The 22,750-nt window shown below is 41.8% G+C and overlaps 1 protein-coding gene across 3 annotated transcripts in view; it reads right to left on the bottom strand.

Moving 5' to 3' along the window:
• Positions 1–3,709: 3,709 nt before the first annotated feature.
• Positions 3,710–22,750, bottom strand: part of LOC122401741 (transmembrane protein 132E) — a 137,219-nt gene continuing 118,178 nt past the window's right edge. Inside the window, exons 5-11 of one of the 3 annotated variants that reach the window (XM_043404076.1) lie at positions 21,828–21,971; positions 18,950–19,795; positions 18,067–18,505; positions 16,639–17,060; positions 15,656–15,936; positions 13,185–13,278; positions 11,556–11,975 (exon numbers count right to left, since the gene is read on the bottom strand). In XM_043404076.1, the coding sequence (XP_043260011.1) occupies positions 11,685–11,975; positions 13,185–13,278; positions 15,656–15,936; positions 16,639–17,060; positions 18,067–18,505; positions 18,950–19,795; positions 21,828–21,971 (2,517 nt within the window). In that variant the 3' untranslated portion in view covers positions 11,556–11,684. Of the gene's footprint in view, positions 11,976–13,184; positions 13,279–15,655; positions 15,937–16,638; positions 17,061–18,066; positions 18,506–18,949; positions 19,796–21,827; positions 21,972–22,750 lie in introns of all 3 variants that reach the window. The other 2 variants (XM_043404075.1, XM_043404073.1) reach the window with 2 other exon arrangements.

Consider the following 22,750-nt stretch of genomic DNA (forward strand, 5'->3'; position numbering starts at 1 on the left):
AGTTCTTACTTTTATAACATAAACAAAACAGTAGAATTAATAATTGCAGAAATTAATTAATAATGATTTTCCTCGATTGTTTTGAAATAACCGTATCAATTGGTTATGACGAACTAAATATGTAGAACTAACTAGAAACAAAGGAAAAGTGATCCCGTTTGCCAGTTTAATACAAAGTATGGGTTGTATCTTAAATTTTAAAAGGACATAGTCGAATATTTTTAAAGGTACAAAACATAGCGTTTCATTGTAGAACAGTAACATAAGTTAGCAGGTAATGTCATAAAACTGTTTTTCTCAGCTATATCCCTTTTTACCTGAAGTATAAGGTAAAAAGTACGAGCTACAAGGTACGACTATCCGAAAATCGTTCACATTTTATCAATGTAAATGAAGCGGCCTTTCCATCAGAGTTAGATACAAAATTTTGTTATTTCTGTGAAAACAAAACTTTCAGTAAATGTACGTGGTGCTTGAAATTTTTATGTTTTGACTGTTTTTGTGAAAAGTACCATCCAGATTCATGTACTTCGTACATGGAAAATAACATATGTTAAATGTAATCGGTTAAATTTAACTTTAAAAAAAAATATTCGAAGGTCAGACAAAAATATAATGTCATATTTAGTGTACGATTAAAGTATGATTGAAAAAATAAAAAAAAAAAGTTCAAGCAGGGTTCGAACCAGCAGAGCAGAAGAAGTTCGGAACTTGCAGGCAAAGACCTCATCACTCACGCCACGCTGACTAGTGGTGAAAACAGTTCTATTTCTGAAAATAAGTACCTGTAATAACTTTAATAATATCTCAAAGTAAAACCTAACCCAAAACCTGGTACCATTCCAACTTTTCCTTGTTAGAAACGAGTTTTCAATTTGTCTTAGCGAAAATCGCAATCACATTTTGCACATTATTCTAAAACATTTGTGGTATTCGTTTTCAATGCGATTTAAGTAAGCATGTAATGTATAAGATTTCATTTAATGTTTTCTTTTCTAGAGAAGATAGAGAAAAAGTTTATATAATTTTTTTTATATAAAATTTAATTCGTCCTAAGATTTATATGAAACATTTAAAAGATTTTTTATACATTATGCCTATATATCGGAACAACTATGAAACAAGAGGTATAATCTGTAAGGAGTGTATGCGTGGCTAGGAGAACCGTTATCGTTTGCGTCGATAGGAGTGTTTAGTCTAAGCTAGAGTAGGTATCGAGTAAGGTGTTTAGGTTTAAGCTGAAATACGTTTTAGAGACTGCGTCTCGAACGTGCGTTTTGTTTAGATCATTATTATAAGATAGGAATAAGGAAGGGTCGACTTTGACTGCAGGAACGTCACTCTGTATCGAACGTTAGTCGAGAGCAATCACAGTTTTACGTTTATGATCTTTTACGTTTACGTTTTATGTCTTTCTTTTATGTTCTTTATGTTAAATAGTTAGTAAATATTAAATAATATAATTACATCGTTACGTTTAGTGTTCACGTATTTGAATCCGTCCACACGCCTTTGAAATGAGAACATAAAACTTAAATGTAAAGTTTCATTTAAATTCATTCAGCTATTTATATTCAATCGTATTAATAATATACATGTGTGCTCATACATGGGAATAAAAAAAAATTTCTTTTTTTTCAATAATTAAAATATGATCAGGAGGTCTTAAAACGTGTATTTCCGTAAACTAAATTTTACAAAATTTTTTTTTCATTATGGGTACTTTGCTTATGTGCGCCTACATAGGTCGGAAAGTAAAAATGCCTGGGCAGTCGAGAATCTCGGCTCGAGAATCCAAATCGTATGCCGTTGACGGGAGGTCGGATTTCAGTTGTTTAGAGCGAGAAGGCAAATGTGAGCCTTTCTCTCTCGACTCCCACGAGGCGATCCGAAATTACTTCGGACAGCTTCGGAGAATCGAGAAAGAGGGCATGCGTCAGTTTGCCTTTGTCGACTTTCCGAAACTCCACGAGCTCACGTACGCGTATCTGGCATGTGTGCGTGTGCACCCGGCGGTGCTTTTCTGGCATCTCTGCTTCCACCGTTCCGTAAGTGATCAAAAACTGCAACACTTATGAGATAGGAGGTTTCGTTAGCTACCTCTGTTCGATAAATGTACTATCCACTGACCTTGCGAAGATACGAGTACACAATATTTAATTCAATATTATGGTAACAAATATTGGCCGATTTATATCGTGTTTAGTCTCATTTTAATTAGAAAAATCTTCCCCACATGATAGTAAAATTTTTATTAAAAAAAAGTAAAAAATAAAAAACTTTCTTCTTGTACAGTAGTGTGGTCACACTGACAGGGACATTTAAACTAAGATGACGAAGGCAATAAAGATTTTTAAAGAAAGCCGCTACGTCTCCGGTTACACTTCGCCTCACTGGTTCAAGGGGGATCCCCCTAGTGGTGGGGATAAAAATGTATCATTTATGGAACAGCTCTTGAGGACATTTATCGAGTTTTCACTGTAGTATGAAAGGAAAGTAGACGCTAATAGGACGACACAGGAAATGAAACTCTAACAACACCGATATGTTACAATTACAATATTTTATATATCTTTGATGACGGTTTGGTGGTAACAACAGGTAAATACTACATATTGTACATTGAGTAGGCGATAGTCGTACCTTATTGTGTTTAATTAGCGTATCGGTTACGCCGATGCCGATGGCGACGTCTACGACGACGACAGGCAACACCAACGACGGGGCGAGGGCGATGAAAACAGCGATAACAGCAGCAGCAACAACAACAATAATCTCAATAACAATATAACAGTAACAGCAACGATGACGTACGAGGTCGTAATCAATAGAATGTAAGGGGCGATATACAGGGTGTTCGGCCAACCCTGGGAAAAATTTTAATAGGAGATTCTAGAGGCCAAAATAAGACAAAATAAAGAATACCGTTAAAAAGTTATTAACAATTAAATTAAAAAATTTCAAATTGTTTTGGAAAAATTATATTCGGTTGTGGGGGTCAATTACAATCAGTTTTGGTGAATACAGATACCCCCGAGATCCTACCCACTTTCGAGAAAAAAATTCGAGTAGGTACTTTTGTAGACGAAATTAAAATATTTAAAATCATACTAAAAAAATTATATTTAGTTATAGGGGTCAATCACAATCATTTTAGGTCATTACATATACCCCCGAAATCCTACACACTTTCTAGAAAAAAAATTCGAGGTGTGAAATTTATCGACGAAAAAAAAATATTTCAAATCGTTTTGGAAAAATTATTTTCGGTTGCAGGGGTCAATTGCAATCAATTTTGGTGACTAGACATACCCCCGAAATCCTGCGCATTTTCGAGAAAAAAATTCGAGTAGGTACTGAAATTTGTAGACGAAATTAAAATATTTAAAATCATATTAAAAAAATTATATTTAGTTATAGGGGTCAATCACAATCATTTTAGGTCATTACATATACCCCCGAAATTCTACACACTTTCTACAAAAAAAATTCGAGAAGGTGTGAAATTTTTCGACGAAAAAAAAATATTTCAAATCGTTTTGGAAAAATTATTTTCGGTTGCAGGGGTCAATTGCAATCAATTTTGGTGAATAGACATACCCCCGAAATCTTGCGCATTTTCGAGAAAATAATTCAGTACGGGCGGAACTTTACACGTTAATAACTTTTTAACGAAGCCTCCATCAACAAATTGGTATTCTTGATTTTCGTCTTATTTTGGCCTCTAGAATCTCCCATTAAAATTGTTCCCTGGGGTGGCCGAACACCCTACATAATCAATGCAATATAATAATACAGTATGAATAAGTACAACGAATGATCGTTATATATCATCGTTTATCATGAATTTGTGCCTGCTACGGTAACGATAATGTACAGAGTGATCCACAGAAAGTGCTACAAGCTGTTTTTTCGGGAACAGTTAGGGATACAGATAAAATGCTATTCTTGTGCTTCGGTTATCCGACCGTGGACTGTCAAGAATTTGGAGAAACGGTCGTTTAATTGTATTAAAAGAAACGTAATACAAGGTGTTGCATTCGTTGATAGTCAATTAAAAAAAAATTAAAAAAGAAACGAATAATACATTTAGTTGAAACGTTTCTTCCTACTCGCGTGTAATTACCTTCAAGTGGAATGTAAACGACATTAACAGTTAGTATCACTTTACCGCGGACCATTCTACGAGTCAATGACAGATATACATAGGCGGTTCGCGAGAAGATCGTCGATCGTTGCCATCGTGGTCGTGGACGTCGTCGTCATTGCCGTCCTCGTCGTAATTCATTTTTCTTTCATTTTTTTTTTTCTTTGTCGCCGTCGCCTCGTCAATCGTTTGTCTATCGTAAATTCGCATTTATCACACTTAAATGTAGATATACAGCGACGACATCGTGTGTCCTTGAGGAATGTGTGTGAACGCGGAGTCAGCATTGCGACGCGATTACAGTCTATTACAATATATGTATATGTATATATTTATATATAATATTAATCATCCTCCCTGATCGGTGGGAACTTATCAAAAATAAAAAAAGGGGAAAAGAGAGACCGGCAGTAGTTTCGATATTTTAGGGCGCCGCCATTGCGGGCGTTCCCGCGTCCCGAGGACGAGCGTTAAACTAAACTCCCCGAGTGTCCATACGTCGTGTAGAAAATTCGACGCCGCCGAATTTTGCGTCGCCCGTTCCGAATTCGTTCGTTCGCGATCGTCGCGATTCGATTACGCTCGAGACGAATGATCGCGCAAACGTCCGCGGCGAAATTATCGGTGACAAATGATCGAGCGAGCAGCCAAACTACATACGTACAAGCGAGCCGAGAAAGTATTCTTCACGGGGCGTTTTACAGCGTGTTGTGCACTTTTCTCTTGGCCGATCGCGCGACTTCCGAACGACGAAAAGAAGGAAAATGCGCGTACATGTATTATATACACAGTTGGCCGCAGCCAGAGCTGGAGGAAATAGTATTCTAAGTAAAAAATAGTAACTGTAACGATCGTATTTGTACGTCGATAGTGTGACGGCGATATTTCGAGGCGGTTTCGCTTCGTTGACATCGCGGCAAGCAAACATTCAAACGGCAGTAACTTGCACGTACCGTACTCCTCGAACGTCGTTTCTCGCATTATGGCCGATCGAGTCCGCTAGCCTCGCCGAACAATTCTAGTCTATTCAATGATTCTCGGCCAACAAGTTCGAAACTAAAAATACTTTTCTCTTATCCGTCGAGCAGTTCGCGTTATCGCGTTCGGTTCTCGTTACAAATACAGCGCACGATCTCTTATTCGAGACACTTTTTTTTTTACGCCAAACGCGACCTTCGCGAATAAACTCTCGACCCTTCGAGACTCGAGGATGAAGTCGTACGCAAAGATCACGAGTACGGTGAACGCAATTGATTTTTTTCTTTTTCTTTTTTTTTTTGCGCGAAACGGCTACGCAAGCTCTCCACTATTTTCTATCGTAAATACTATTTTTGTCCGGCTCTGCCCGGGACACCACGCCATTGTGATTCGTTTCGCGAAATAAACGAAGTCGACACACTCGTCCCGAGCATTGCCGGGGCGCAGTGGCGTTACCGAGATCAATTCGAAGGGTTTCGACTTTGTGACGAACGAAAATCAAACGTATCGATTAATTTCTGATTAGTTTTCTTCAACACGTTGACCGCCGTTTACATTTCTTTAAAACAAATATTATATACTAATACTTGCAAACTTTTAAATAACGTTATCGAGAATTCTGTAAAATGCACGTTGAAAGTATAGGGATTATCCAAATTGAGCGTCACATCTTTCAGCAGATGGGACTACTAAACGGTTTGATTGTTCTTTGTTATATTTCACACACGCCATCACTAAGCATAAACGAATCATGATGGAACGCTACACTGTGCAACAACGTGTACAAATTGTTGGAAATTATTAGAAACGTTCAATTTCTGTTCGAGTTTGTTTTCGTGCACTTCGCGAAATTCTTGGTCCAAATAAGCAACCTTCTGACAAAACAATTCGTCGAATTGTGAATAAATTCAAAGAGAATGCTCAGTTTGTAATGTAACACGTGATACGTATCAACGTGGAGCTAAAAAACAATATTATAGCCGCCATTAATGAAATAGAACCCCAATTATGTAATAGTGTAATAGACAATTGGGCAAAATGAGTCAAGCTCATGAAAAAAAGCCTAGTCGGTCATTTGGATGATATTGTGTTCCACGATTAATGTTTCGAAGTGGACTTTATATTAAAATAAAGAAACCTGAAATATCTCAAACAGTTTGTGTTTTATTTCAATTTAAAGATGCGACACTCAATTTGGATAACCCTATATTTTTATTTTTCGCAATATAATTGGAAAAGACATCGAGAACACCTTAGACTTGGTAAACATGATGCGGCAGTCAACGAGTCAAGTCTGCGAATAAATAGCGAATATAGGGAAGTCCTATGATTAATCTATCGAGAAATAGTTTATACGAAAATTTTATTTAACCTAATAAATATTATATTAGAACTTGTATCGGTTATTTCCCTTTAAAAATCAAAAATATAACTTTATCCTTTTCTCTAATATTATACGATATGTCCCCCTTCGTAAATTTTAGCACGCAATCTCCAGAATTGTCAATTACGCCACTGTGGGGGACGTGGTTCCCGGGCGTACGATCGATTACACTGTCCAACGCATTAAAATCTTTCTTTTATTCCACAATATCCACCGGATGTACCCAGTACAGATCCTCGTAGGAACCCGGAAGCAGAACTGCTCCATCAACCTCTCAGTTCTCGAGAAACGCAAATTTTATTTTTTTTTTTTGATACCATCTAAAACATTTTCACTTTTCACGCAGTACATCATATTTGCCCAATATCGTGTTTCTTCTTTTTTAAAAATATTCATGTTTTTCCAGAACCGAGGATGATGGAACGATTCTGCTTCCGGATTCGCGTTTGGGGCGAGGAATTTTACCAGGAACATTTAGTGGATATTACGGAAGAAGACTCGCGTCGGCAGTGGTTACGAGTAAATTAGCGCGTGTCTCCATTCACGATGCTCGATATGATTGATTCGTCCGACGTTCCACCATCTCGCTGACGAGGAGTCTCTCTCGGTGCTCCCCGAAGAAGAGGATAGGGATAGCCACGGGGGACAGATGAATGACGCTGATACGGTGGGCCCCGCCTGGATGAATTCGAGAACGCGCCATTTTTCGGCGACCGTGGATACTTCGCGTTCGTTTATTATTTAATAATCCATTAGTTTTACGCTATAAGACTAGATTCACGGCGGGGTATCTTGCGCCGTTTCCAGCACCCTTTAACCCTTTGCAGTTGCTGCTGCGGCGCGCGCGCGGCCGACGATAAACCTAACGAATGTACAAAATGGAACCGAGCTTCTCTTACTGGAGCGTTCCTCCGTGTATACGATATTTACAAAAGTACAGGCACCGGGCGTACCGAGACACGCGTTGCTACACTAAACGAGACTCTACGCTCTCTCTCGGGACGTGCACGCGCCCCTCGGAACGCTCTGCGCATATTTCGATATTCGAAGCCTCGAGCATACCCGCGAAAGAAAAGGGAACCCGCCGTTTCGATCGATTCGGAACAGAATGATACACCAAGCGGAGTCGATCGATCTTCCTTAAAAAACGTTCAAATAAACACAGAGCGTCGAGTCGGGAAACGTTTCAGAGTACAGATTCGAATAAATAGGAAAGACTCGACGATAATACCGCAAAGAGTTAACGTGCGTGGCCCGCTAGGACGCGCCCTGACACTCTTGGACGCCGACGCTCGAGCGTCTACTCCCTCGTTCTCGGTACTCGTCAACATTACATATCACTATACCTCACGCTTGACGTGCTAACACACAACTTACAGATACATACATACTTAGACAAGTAGCTCTTAGATGCCTATGTAAGACAGAATGGATCCGCGGATCTATGGATCCCCTGCGCTCCTACTGGCTGATCGCATTGCAAAGCCGCGCGTTCGCGTTACGTTAACTATCGACACCCTATCGCCGTGACTGTCGATATCCCGTCGTTTGTCGTCGTGGAAATCCAAAGTCGCGTTAACACGGCGCTCCAATTAGCGTTCTTTCAACGGTATGTTTCGTAATACGTTTCATACTTTTAAAACCGGGAACGCGGATCGACGGATTAATTAAAGAGACTTTACCGTACTTTCTCTTGTCATCGACGTTTTCATAAGATTTATGCATCGAATGTACATAGTTTTCAATCCATGTACATCTTGAATCATTTTCAATCGTCTATTAGTATCTTAATACAGCGACAAGTGTCTTTGGTGTCACGCAACGACGTTTGCCGTTAAACGACGTCTCGAAAGAACTTATATAAAAATAAGAGGGCGATGTCTGTGATTGGAACGTCGTGACAACTGTACAGTTTACATTTTCGAAGCAACAATTGACGTGACATCGACCGTCACGGAATTGAAAATCGTGGGATTAACGTAGCGCGAAGACGGACCTTGCGGCGAGGCGCGCGATTGGATTCGCAACAGGAAATCGAACCGGTGCGGGGAGAACGAACACTACCAGGGGATGTGCGTGTATGTTTGCATATCAGTCATTCGCTCACGCGTACGCACACATAATCACATTCTCTCTGTGTCTCTTTCGGTGCGTCTATAGGTATACATACGAACGTGAACGCGATTCGCGATGGAATTAACGATGGCACAGATGCAGGGGTTCGCGCGAAAAGAAACACGTGCCGCGACTCGAAAGGCGGCACGTACGCGGACAATTGCGGAATCCAATCGACGGGGAATGAATCGTAATTAAAAGCGATAGATGGAGCAGCGTAACGGGCCGCGGCTAGCTCGTTGATAATCGTTTCCCGATTTGCCCGCTCGCAAATCGTTGGAGTTGGCGAGTTCACGATTCTCCGTTGAACGGAGTGACTCGCAACAGTTGGTTGCTTGCCCATAATTCCCCGTTAATTTAGCGCGGAGAATTTTATTCGCAAACAAGCACAGATTTAAAATACGTTAACCGATTTTCGTGCACGTTTCGTTCGGGTAATTTGGATTTGGATAAAATGATATGTTGATTTCAAATAGTACAGTCTTCAAGTAGATATTTGTTGCAATTGGCTCCGTTTGACGGTACATTGTCTTCAGTTTCGTATTGCGTTTAGTATAAATCGTATAAAACGAGAATTCCTTTCAACGTAACAGTTACTTCAGGCAATAAAGTAATTCCTTAATCTCTTGGGTAACTCCTATCAAGCTAATAGTAAACTTCGATCATTCTTTTTTTTTTACTATACATAGTTACAGACTTAAGACAAAGAATAAAAATAGCAAGCTAGAAGCGCATGCTTGTAAATAGAATCGATTATAATTTTTCGCCTTAACTCTGTAACTATGCGTATCAAAAAAAAAAGAAGGAGTTATGCAAATAAAAAAGTCTAGGATTCCCCCTGTTTCCCCTAAGAGATCGTCCCAAAAGAATTTATTGTACATGACAAAATTAATTCCCATGGATATATATAATTAAAATGAACGCAAAAGTGAACCCCAGTGAAAACGACCTGGTGACCCGTATACGCTTTTCCGTTTGGCTCCGTCGAGCGACTGACGCGCGCGTTTTGTGCTCTACCGTTACATCCGTTCGAGTCCATAATTAACATGCGCTAAGTCGCGTATATGTATATATATATATATAATATATATATTTACACAGTCTTACAAAGCAAAATTTACAAACATTACGACGTACGGTCGATCGAATAAATATTATTATACGTCTCCTCCGGCGCAGATTAGAAAGAAAATGGCCGGCCGACCGGCTACCCGTTCGTCGCGATATCGATCTCGGTTGCGCCAGGCATTAAACGTATGGAAGACGCGGCGGCGAGCAACAGTGTAAAAAAATAAGCGTGCTAGAGAGCACGTCGATGGAAAAATGAAAAGGCCCCCTTTTCTGCCTCGGGAACACTGACAATAATGGATGGACGCGAAAGCTTTGACAGGCGACTAAAGACAGAACAAGAAAAAAAAAAAAGAAAGAAAAATTGAGAAAAACAAGCGCCCGGTGTTTCGACGTGGCTGTCGAAGAACCCGAGATCGATCTCGAGACAAAAAGGTCGGTTTTTGTTCGGCCACTTTTTGGTGAATGCCCTGTCACGAGGCGCGGGAACGAGAGAATCGCTCGATCGCCGCGCGACGAGGGCTTGAGCGAGAGATCGATAGTGCACGGAGGTGGAAGCGAGGATCGGCGGTCGATCGATCGTCGGGGAAAAGAGGAGAAAGCTGTTCGAATCGAGCGCGCGATCTACCTAACCCCGCCGGCCACCGACGATCACACCTTTAAAGCCTCTGTGAGTATGCGTGTATGCGTGTATGTGTGTATATATGTTTATGAATAATCGGTAGAAGCGATACGGTGAACTTCGCGAGACACGGTAGCGTGAAATTTCAAGCCCTTATATCTCAGCTATCGAACGTAGTAATCGTCACTGAACAACGTAAATAAATAAAGGTACACGGTTGTCCGTTCGATTCTTCTCTTCGTTTTTGCTTGTTCTATGTCGTTCCCTACTTAATTGAGCGGAAGACGGGTCAATCAATATCGATCATTACGCTAATATGTAATAATCGATACATGATAATATTTTAATTAAATTTAAATGGCAAGTATGCGTTGATCAATGTGACCCATCTGATATGTGTACGAGCGTATCCCCTTACAGAGTTGGACAAATTTTGTAATACCAATATTAATAATTTAATAGCGAACGAATACGAGAAATCACAGGCTGAGAGATTAGGGGGAAAGTGAACCGTGAAAATAGTAAGGATCCACCTTTGCCTCGGAGAGAACAAAGAAGCCTCTTATTCTACGTTCATCCATTCCCTAAAAAGTGTTATTATAGAAAAAGTATATCGAATTCATCGAGTCACCGGGAGTTCACCGCGCATCTCTTTCACCCGCTATGCCTGTATACGTGTACCGGTGTGTACCTGTGTGTCGATGCGTTTTGCGCGATACTCTTGTTGTGCTGCTAGGAAGCTGACTAGATTATAGCCTAGAATACGAAACGTTTCGGAGCGTCGTTCGAGCGGGCGACTCGGCCTACGTGCGCGTTCTCGATAAGAACGTGCTAATATGGCGATTAGAGAGGAAGCGAATAACGTGGCCCGAGTTCGTTCGCGCGCTCAACACGAGGTTTCCGGTTAGTTTCGTATCGACGTTGACTACTCTCGACCTTCTCCAAGGCCGAACGCCATCACCTAGGCGTTCGATTCCTTCAGGTTGTCGAAGTACTGCATGATCTGATTGTAGTCCATGCCCAGATTAAGGTCGTCCAGCGCCACCGATTCCTCCTGCTCTTGGGACGAGGACGCGGACGAGGTGGACGACGACGAGGAGGAGGACGAGGACGAGGAGGATGAGGAGGATGAGGACGGCGACGAGTTAGGCGGTGACGAGGAGGACGATGCCACGGTCGGGCTGGACACGTTCATCGACGAGGCGACTGCCGCTGTCGAGAACGACGAGAACATTGGATTACCGACGATCGTCGCTCTCTTCACCTCTCTGGCTCTCACGTCCTTCGAGTGCCTGTTGTCATCGTGCGTCACCAGCTCCACGAACTCCTCCTCCTCCGCGGCGTTCTCTTTCGGACTATCTACTCTAGCTTTACCGTGCGATGGCTTGATATGATGGATCTGCTTGTTGTGCCGCTGGTTGTTCCCGTGATGACTGCCGGCCGCGCTGCCGCTCCACGGCCTGTGAAGATGCTTTATCCGGGTGTCTGGCACTTGCACGATCACCTTCGTGTTCCTGTGCGGCGGCACCGGCGGCTTGTAGTCTTCGTTGCAGTTGTTGTTGGCGGATGCGCCGATCGGGGCAGGGGCCGTCATCGCCGCGATTGCGGCGGTCGCGACGGGCATCCCGTGCGGCGGCAGAGGCGGCGGAATGTCGTCGTTGCTGCAATTAGAATCATTATTATCAGCATTTATCCTTATCCACGTATTCCCATCATTCCACGTGGATTCTAGAAACTGGGACGAGCCGTAACGAAAGGTTTCATCGAACCCTTACGCTGAAAAAAAATTGTCAAACATCACTTCTCGTTTTACCATCTTACATGAGTCTTCCATACGAGGTTATCGTTCGACATTACTTTTTTCTTTTTTAAATTTGATCATGCATTTTATTTTACGCGAATCGATTACCCTCGTCTTCCTGCGTATAAAAGCATCGTGATACGACTATCGAAAGTGCAATACTTTATTTCATACTATACACAAATGGTTCTGTCTTTAACGCATAAACATTTTATTACTCGTTTATTTGTACTTTACATTCTGAAGTTCTAATTTGAATCTTTCGTGCCATCCTTTCGCGAATATATAGCATTATGGAGACGAATATTCCACGCTTATCGAGATGAAAGATAGTCGGGTTAGAAAACAAGTGTATACCGCATTTAGGAATCAGGGAATTAAACCTCTTCCTTGAGGGATTAATGTGTACCTTTGTTTGGGAAAGACTTACAACTTGTCCCAGTTTCTAGAATCACCGCATACTTGTTATAGTAAATATGTACGTTTCAGCGATTGTCTATTGTTACTAGTAATTGCATCCTCACTTGTTTAATCAGTGAATGTTGATTTAAATATTTGTTTGTAATGCATTCGCATTCGTTAGCGATTGTATGCACTCCTTAACGTTTGTTTACCTTTACTATTTTGGTTCGGTGAAAATGTATTTATATTTATTTACATGCAATAGTAGGGATATCTCAGTTTCTTAATTTCATGCTAGAATTCTGTCCTTAAGGGAGGAATTACTGTATCGGATCGACGTATAAGTTTAGAACGATCAAAATGTCTCATCGTGAACATTTTATGTCAAGTGTTGCACATCATTTTTACAGCTCTTTCTTTCCTTTATCGAACGCATGCAGAAATTCTTCCATTCAAGTTAACGACGTAAGTGCTTTAAGTTCGAGTTTGTGGACCGTCGAGTCGAGAAAAACACAATATTACCAGCTATTTCTCTCCGCGCTCGATCAAATGCTTTAGGGGAAATATCTACGATTAAAACGTAAAACAACTCAAGATTTTTCTCTAGCTGGTTATTATACGAAAAGATTTATTTGAACATTCAAAAAAATGAAGAAGATATAGTCACTTTTTTGGAAGCGTGCACTCCGAGTCGAACGATATTCAAGCGAGTAAGCTCCGCAGTCTGTGCACTTGGCACCGGTACCCCTCCCCCCTTTGCCCTGCAATTGGAAATTATGTTATTATTTTAAATAAGAACAAAAACCTGAATAGCATGATTTGGAAAGTTACGCCGATAAGTGGCTTTGAAATAATTGAGATAGCAATGTTTTTTTCTCTATAAAACAAATTTCTTGCTTTTAATACGTATAGAATAATTATTATAATCATTTGTGACATTAACCCTTTTCGCTTTGAACGTAGGTTGACATTGTAAAAATCTATAAAACGTAAAATTTTCTAAATTAATAAATTGGCATACGTACGACAAAATCTGTTGTTTCCTTTTCACAACAGACAAGTAACCGTACATTTTTCCTGAAATATTCTGTTTTTAATTATCAAGTCCATGAAATTAAATTTTGAAATGAGTACAAAGAGTTACAAAATTATTTGACCATTTTTATTTGGATATATGTAAGTCGTCCGTGAATTATGCACATCGTTCAATTATTAAAAAATATTCTTGTACGTGCATTCTTTTAATTAAACAAAAGAGTAGTAAGATCTTTCGTTTTATAGCGCGTTAACTATAGCATATTCCCTTAAATGCTTGCCAAGCTGTTCGAGAATTTTTTGCTGACTATGGAGAAGTCTCTATCGAAGATTCAACGACCCAAAAATGATTCGCAAATTTCAAAGAAGGCAATTCCAAGACGAGTGACATTCCACGGTCTGGGTGACCTTTCGAATTAAATGTGGACCGCTTGAACGTTTTAATCCGCGAGGATCAGCACGAAATAGTTGGAGAATTGTCTCGAGAGGTGGTCTGTGATCATTCAACCACTATCCGACACCTACAATCGTCGAGGAAGGTACAAAAACTCGTTTCGTGGGTGTCGACGACCATCGAATGCCGATAACAAGATTCATCGTGCAACAGTCGCCGCCCTCTTCACTTATCTCCACCATCGTCATTTCCGTCAGAAATATCGACTGTTTCCGATACTCATCAGCGCCGACGATGAGAAACGATGCATGTACGTCAATACGAAGCAAAGGAAGCATTTAAGCCTCGATCGAACGCGAACATCACTAGATTGAAAATGTTGACTTTTATTATTTGGCATTCCATAATCTCGAATTTAAGATCTTCGAATCGAAAAACTATTTGCATTCCATCTCGACGAAGGAAAGAAAGAGCTTTAAAATGACGTATAATGCTTGACTAATAAAAAGATTGCTTCAGAATTTTGATCGAGTTAAACCTTTACGACTTTGTGCACCAATCCAATATTTTATAAATGCGTGGTTCGTTTATTCTAGTTATTTATTAGAGATGTGGTTGAATCGAAGAGAAAATCAATATCGTAAGTGTTAGTGAAAGAAACGATTCGGTTTATCAGATCCCTAGATCCAGTGCCACAGTGAAATTAAATTGGTTCTAATAAAACAAGACCAGTAATATATCCATTGACAATTTTAAATGAAACTGTAAAATATCACAATTCTATTTATGTTGCATTTTTCTCTAGAGTACAATATACCGTGTTCCAAAATATTCGGGTCAAGTTTTGTCAGTATGTTCTATGCAAAAATAATAAAATATTTTATTAAACATTTATAGTTTCATTAAAGATAGTCAAAGAAAGCTAAAATGGTCTGGTTTAAACGATAGAGGAAAGATTCCTGAGTATTGATAGTTGCAACATTTTATATTTTATGTTATTTTGCTAAATAAAGTAAAGTAGGTTCTAGGAAGTAAATTATTCGAATAATTTCATTCGTAACAATTTTACCAAATGCTTTTGACGTAACTGACAATGGATTTATGAAATTTCGTTTGCTTTGATAGCCCGATAGCCTATATTTAACAAGACTAACACGATTTCAATTAAGCCGGTTAAATGAGCTGTCGAAATTTGGATATACAGTCAAGGAGAGTTAATCGGCTTTGCAGATGCAGTCTGGGCATAAAATACGATCGATAGAAAATCGCACAATGGTTTTGCATTTGAATTTATCAGAGCGACGATATGTTGGAGTTACAAGAAACGAACAAGCGTTGCACAATTATCTACGGAGGCGAAATATAGCGCTCGGTTATTAAAAGATTACAAAATATCAAAATGAAGTAGAGGATTCTTTTAACAAGCGTTGTTAATTGAAACGGTGTTGTATGTTATTTTTCCGAAATTATTTGCCTATTTAAAAATTCTAGTATTTTATTTTACATAAGACGATTGCAAAAAATAAAAAATATTAATAGCACACGGGTACGCGAGTCTTAAAAATTACACGGCTCCAAACACGTGTACAGGTGTGTATAAAGTACACGTTCAAAACCATGATCTCTACTCTATTGTTACCGTTATGGATGTAAAATCGACAGAGAGCATTTAGAAGATCGAAAGAGAGAAATAATAGCAAATGAATTACTCGTTTCGTGTAGTGGTCACGGTCGATGTTGCCATGGACGCTGGAGTAGTCACTGTGGTCACAGTCACCGCGGCCGACGGTTTCGAGCCAGGTTTCGAAATGAAACTATTCCTTGGAAGCTTGTCTCTTTTACAGTAGGTCGTTGTGTCGATGGGCCCGGAACTGTTGTTCCGTTGACCCACGGATGGCAATTCGATGTGGTTCGGATTGTCGAAGCAAGTCGCCAGATCGCTCGAATCTCCTTCGGTTTCGTTGGCGAGAGGATTGCTGGTGACTCGTACCTGGAACGACAATGCTCGCTGATTCATTACCCTGATCTATTATAGATAACGGTAATAAATTGGATTCGACGTGGTGGGTGTAATACGATTCGATGGAAGGGAGACGGCTAAAGAGGGGTAAAGGGATGGAGGGGAACTAAATATCAACCCCGGAGATACGCAGTTTACTGTTCGTCCGTGCAATTGAATAGCGTTTCAATAAATCTACGGAATGGCGGATTTAAAATTCCAGTATTGTTCTCTAGATTATAACCACTTACAGGCAAGGTTGTCCAATAATTGATTTCATTTTCTGCTATTCTATTTATGGATAAGTACAAGGAGCAAACGAACGTAAAATATTAAAAAAGTGCTCAGTGCTTGTAATAACATTCGTTGGGTACTTGTTTTTGCGTCAGATATTTTGTTTGTTTGTTTCAAGAAAATTACTTTAATTATTTATTTTAATCTTATTAAATCACTAAATAATTTAACGTGTTAAATAGCATACTTTTAAGAATATCTATCTAGAGTAAATATGCTGTGGTCTTCAAATGTCAGTTGGCGAGATCTGACGAAGGGGGATCCCCCAAGTTTGGAGGGATAGAAATGTTCAATTTACGAATCACGTTAATACCGATCTAAAGTCACATTCTAGGGTTAGGATTAGGGTTAGACGAATATGTCCGAATAAGAAATAGATGCAAAGAATGAAACCTCTACCTGTTGAGGTCCGCAGGCAGCTCTCTCGAGGGTTGCTCTTCCTAGCCAGACCCAATCGTGAGCGTTCGTCGTTGACTCTCTGGGTGGTCGTCTTCCCGACGCCAGCTGGTTGGCCGCTGCTCTGGCCCTCGCTGCTCCGGAGAGGACCGGAAGTACGGCTCCGGTCAGCGGCGAGTCCGGCGGCTGGGGCTTGAACTTGCTGGCGTAGACCACGCAGGAGACGACAAAGACGACGATGGCGAAACAGAAGGCCGCCAGGAGGACGTACATCCCGATCTCGAGTGGACTCATGCGCACTCCCCCGTGATGCCGTATCCCGACGCCGCCCATTCCTCCTGAAGACATGCCATTAGCTATAGCCGTGCGGTGCTGCCATGCCTGCACCAAAGGCTCGTGCTCGTTCTCGTCTTTCAGCGGTAGCCCTTTGCACAGAAAACAAAGAGACAGAAACAGAGAGGAGAAGAGTGAGAAACGATCAAGTGAATAGAGCGTGAGAGCTCCCGAAGCTGCTATCCTTCCCCGCGACCAGCTGGCTGCAGAAAGCGAGACGAAGGCCTGATTACCATGCAAACGTTAATTACTGACGAATCGAGGACCGCAACAATGGACTCCAGTTACTAATCAAAGTTCATGCCAAATATTTTGATCATTCCAAAATCTAGAGTCTAGATCTATATAACAATTTAACACTTATTCCCTTAGATCTTATTCTATTCAACGCGAAATATAATTCAATTTTGCAATTCAGATTGCAGTTTTAATCGAACGTCGCAAACATTTTTTAATCTTTGAAATTTCTATCTAGATACGGAGTCGCGAGCGACGTCAGAAATTGCCTGCACCCTTACGGTATCATCGCGCGTCTTCGCGTTCGAAAGACAGGCAACGTCCGCAGGTCTGCGCGAGGAGACATGAAATATAGTAACGGAACATCAAAGCGGCATAATAGGAGGCCTTGGGCGATCGCATGAGCAGTCGTTTTAATATCTTGTACATCCTCGACTCGTTTCATTAAATACGACTAAACACTTATCCAATAGCAAAACGTGCTCAGAAGAAAAAGATTTCGATGATGGAAAGTGAAAGCACAGACGAAATATACGAGTAGATCTTATACATTATATTTTCGGTAATGAATTTTTTTCTCGAAAGTGGCTAAGATTTTGGGGGTATGTCTATTCACCAAAAATGTTTGTAACTGACCCCCCTATCTAAAAATAATTTTTTAATTTCTCATCCGTGAGAAGAGGACACTAAACTCGGAATTTTCAGCTTGGTATGGCAGTTAGATTGGGCCACGAAAGTCCATAATGTGTAAGATCTACTCGTATATATACCTTTTCGATGTTACCGAAAGATAATCGTGCAGTGACGTTCTGAGAAAGAGAAGCAGTGCGAGATGCAAATGGGGAACAGGGATCTATTTACCTATGAGAATGTCACGCATGTCAGGCGCCATTTCCCCCCTGCTGGTCTTCCTTTCCCTGTGATGATGCGACCCGACTGTTCCGCCCCCGTCGTTCTGCACGAATTCTGGTCGATTTGGGAGCTCGCTGGAGGCGAAGTCCACCTCGACGTTGGCCGAGGCACTGGCCAGCGCGGACGCTGTGGCCCTTTGAGAACCTTTCCCGGACCTCCTGCCGCCTAGACGACAGGCGTCGGCCAGCTGAAGATTAACTCTTAACAAATCGCCACGACCTTCGCCCACCGCGATCACTCGGGGATGATGGGAAGCGACCATCGGCGCGAAAGCCACTACCTCCGGATCCAAGCTCTCGACTAACAAGTGGTAGTCGGTCACGGCTATTTCCCTTAACGGTGTCCTTGTTCCATCCGAGAATTCGACGTCTATGTCAAGAAGGCCCTCCTGCAGAAGCATTTGTTAAGAGAGTATTACTTGTAAGCAATTTCTGTTCAACTTACAAGTCTGTAAAATAGTTATAAACGTTCTGTAGAGCGAAGTTTTTGTATGACTCATTTATGGGTGACACGGTAATACCCGTGTTAAAACAGAGACAGATATCTTACGATACCGTGTCAAGTTCCATAAAAAAAATTAAAACCGACCCTAACTTAAAACCGACAAGCCCTATACCCATCGGACAACTTTCTCGACTCCCGGACACTCGAGTAACGCCACCGGTTTTCCACCCCCCACTGATTTTACGAGCTCGTCGTGCATCTACCACCCGAGTATTATACCTGGCGTGATTCATAGTCGTGGAAGCGTGGTCTCGACAGGCCGATCGAACTGCTACTTCGACCGATACTTAACAACGAATGCATTACAAACAGATACGGGTTATTTCACCTGGTACTTAGCAGTCAGTCTCCTCGTAACCGACGTCTCCGCGATGTATCCGTTCTCGATGGCTGTATCTGGACTGATGGTGAGCTGCAGGCCAGACACGACTCTCACGGATAGCCTGGTGACCGCCACTCGATCATTCCCGACTCGTACTTCCTTCGCGCCGATCACCCTGCCAGTGATCGGCGAGAGCACCTGCACTTCCGTTCTGCCCATACCGCGACCTTGGACCACCCTCCCTTGCAAGAGAATCGCTATTCTGGGATCCGAGACCCGGAGCATGCCCATCACCAGGTCGGTGACGCGCAGCCAGGTACGACGGTTCACGAAATACGAGTCCCTTCCGGAGTCGTGGTCGGTGGCCAGGAATCTCGCGTGAACCTCGACGGGACTCTGCTGGAACCGGAGCCTGCAGTTGGTGGATGGTCCCCTTTCGATGGAATTGATCGCGTCCCAACCGTGGTCGTTGCCACGGAATCTCTCCTCTTGCTCGTCCTCCTCGAGAATCACGTCCGCGTCATCAACGTCCAACGAGGTGTCGTCCACGGAGTCCTCCAGTTCCGCCGCGCTCCTCTTTTTCGTTTTCGCCGCGGACTCGTTCATTCGCGAACCAGTGGCGTTCAAGCTACGTTTGCTCTTGGCCCCGACCGTGTGCTCCTCCGGTACCTTCCAGCCCTTGATCTGACTCAATCTGGTGTCCCCGACGGTCACCTCCAGTGGGAAATCCGGCATCCAGACCGTGAATTTCGCCAACCCCGTGTAAGTTCCGTATTTGACGAGGACAGACGCGTTGCTGGAGCCACGAATCTCCGTACCGTCTACGTACACGCTGCTGCAGGAAGACGACACCTGCAACGTGAGATTGTCGTGAACAATATTCTACGAGTCTACTCCGAATACATTTTTTTTTATACCCCTCTGTTATCTAGAATTTAAATATTCTTCGTGTGAGATACGATAAAACTTAGATATTGGCTGTCTTTTTATGTAAGATTAAGCTATTTTTATTAATTCGGTTGGGTACTATTGATCTGCGAATGTGTATATTTTTGTACAATTTACTTAGGTGCATGTTTAGTAATAATTAGAACAAAAATAGAGTTGGGATATTGTTGCACCACGCCCAAAATATTACTAGCTCCGAACTGTGGCGTTACAGCTAAAATTGTAAATTAATTGTGTAACGACATTCTTTTTATATTACTATTTTTAGTTTTCCTAGAAATATGTACTTTCACAAGTTTGATGAAATTTGTAGTATACTTGTCGTATTTTCATTTCTTGTTATAAGCCAGATTACAATTTCCAGGCCGAGAGTGTTATGATGATGACATGTTAGTATGATCGGACAAATTTTTACCTGAAAGTAATTATTGAGAAAACCCGTGAATTATCAAGTTCTCTGACCCTTCCCTGATGACGTGTCATAGAGAATGTTTTCAATTTGTCCTAATTTTAGCAACGAAACGATATTTTTATCTTTAGTCTGCGTTCAAAGGGAAATGTCACAAGTGGCTGTAATACACGCGAAACAGTCAAAGGAATTTATAAACAAACGGTCGGTGCATTTTAAGGAAACAAAAATAGTTGACGATGTACTAGAATATGCTACGAAACAAAAGACTTCGCGTCAAGGCAGGCAAAATTGAAATTATTTAAACGCAGAGAGAACGACAAAAATGCATAGCTCTTTTGATATCGACGGAGAAAAGTTTAAAAGGAAAAATGTAAATTGGTTTGTTACTAGAGGGCAGTGATCCCAAACAGAGAAGTCGCATCCGGGCAGAATAGTAAGCAGAAAATGATATTAAAGTATCGCGAAGCTAAAATTCTGAAGAAAATGTGTGTGGAATATAAAAATATTATTATGTAGTTTATTACCTCGAGTACGTATTGTCGAGTTAATTAAAATAATGCAATGTAAAACATTTTTAGACAACAATGGCAATTAAACCACACTCGTTAACATGAAAGCGTCGTAGCACTTTGTAAGCAGAACTTTTATAATTATTTTTACGCCACTACAACATGTAGTTTTTAAATAATGTCTGCTACGCTCCTATTAAATAGATTGTACAGAATATATGTTACGGGCGAAGTTAGTGAAAAGGATAGACATAGAATTACCCGTGGCGTACTTAATATTACACACGATCCTTGAATAAAGTCCGAAGTTTAATTTAGATAATACGAGTTTCAAACTTTACCTCATTCTTACGCATTTCGTATTCTATCCAATACCGCAAAAAAGTAAAGCATGCACTGAAAAGACTACCGAAACCTATTTTCGATTTTAAGCTGTATTCACTTTTAAAATTAGTTTTAAATTTACACCAAAAGTGGATTTTGACTTCGCCTCTAGCATGCTTCTGTTTTGTTTACAAATTGGGTAGAATCCGGCTTAGTAAATTGAATTAAACTTTAACACGTATGCGTTCAAATTTCGAATATTATAATTTGTACATCGTACAAAATATTAGTGCATGTTCGGGTACAAATACGCAATCAAATGTAGGACAAAATAGAGGATTCGTGTTTTTACGTACAAATAATAATCATCGTTTTCATTGGCTGCTAACCCTTAATATGGCACTTTTACCTAGTAGGTCGAATGTTTATTGTCACAAATTCGTTATTCTATTATTCTGAAAGTATACCAGTAAATTTTCACTAAAAAATAAATATCGTTCATACTATGCTTGACGTAAAAATATTCAGTCCAGGATTTCTCTTGGAAATACTTCTGGACCGTTAAGGGTGAATGGTACACGATGGTTGTTTTTCAAGTTGCAGGAATCCCGACCCGTGTAGGGATGAGAATTTCGCGGCGGAGAATTCAACGAGCTTAAACCGTGCCTAAAGTACCAGGATAACTACGTACCTTGAGCACGCTTTCGTCCTCGGAGTGACAGGAGGATTGCAGCGTGACGTCGGCCACGGTCCCCGCCTGGCTGACGATGAAGACCTTCATCCCCTGGGACACTTGCCGGCCCGTCAGCACCGCGGTGTTCATCACCTCCCAGTTCTGCGACAGCGAACAGAAACGAACTCGATTAAAGCGTCGCCTTTGTCGCGACACGGTCGTCGCGGGGCTCGTTAAAACGCTCCGAAACTCCATTTAGGAGAGTCGTTGGTCGATTTAAGGGTGGGGGGGGGCGCGATCGTTTCCGACAGGAACGCGACGGCGGCGGCCTTTGTTTGCTCCCGAGGGCACGCTGTCGGAAAAGTTTTACGCGAAACGGTCGCGGATTCGTGGCCAAGGAGAGGCTTTAAAAGGGCTTTTCCGACGGGTCGGTCGAAATCGGCCGTTCGACTGTTTCGTAGGATCGTCGTGTACGTGAACGGTCGCGCGGGGGCGTGCGACGGCCACGGAAGTTATTCCACGCGCGCGCCCCCCGGTTCCTGTACAGTTTGTGTGTGTACTTTGCAACGAGAGCGGACAGGGTGGAAAAGGGGACGCGGGGAGGGCGCAGGGACGAGTCCGGTGCACGAAGCCATTTCCAAGTTGGCTTCCGCACAGTCTGCCCTTTGGAAGGAACATCAAACGACTCGGATATTGCAGCGAGGGAATTTAAATCTCTGACCCCGAGAGCCGCTCTCTATCCGTCCACCCACAACCCGCCCCATCGTGCCGTGTACGTGTCGCGACGGTCACCCACACGACGTCGTTGGCCCTTGGCTGTGCATCGACGAGACCGATCTCGCGTTCTTAACACGGCGAAAAAGGTGCCGTGGAGTACGTTCGAGTGTTCCGCCGGAATTTGTCCCCCTCCGCCGCCCTAAAATATTCGCCCCGCGATCGCG

The sequence above is a fragment of the Colletes gigas genome, unplaced genomic scaffold (genome assembly GCF_013123115.1).
Source record: "Colletes gigas isolate AHSC1104 unplaced genomic scaffold, ASM1312311v1 Colletes_gigas_Sc00027, whole genome shotgun sequence".
NCBI classification, from domain to species: domain Eukaryota; kingdom Metazoa; phylum Arthropoda; class Insecta; order Hymenoptera; family Colletidae; genus Colletes; species Colletes gigas.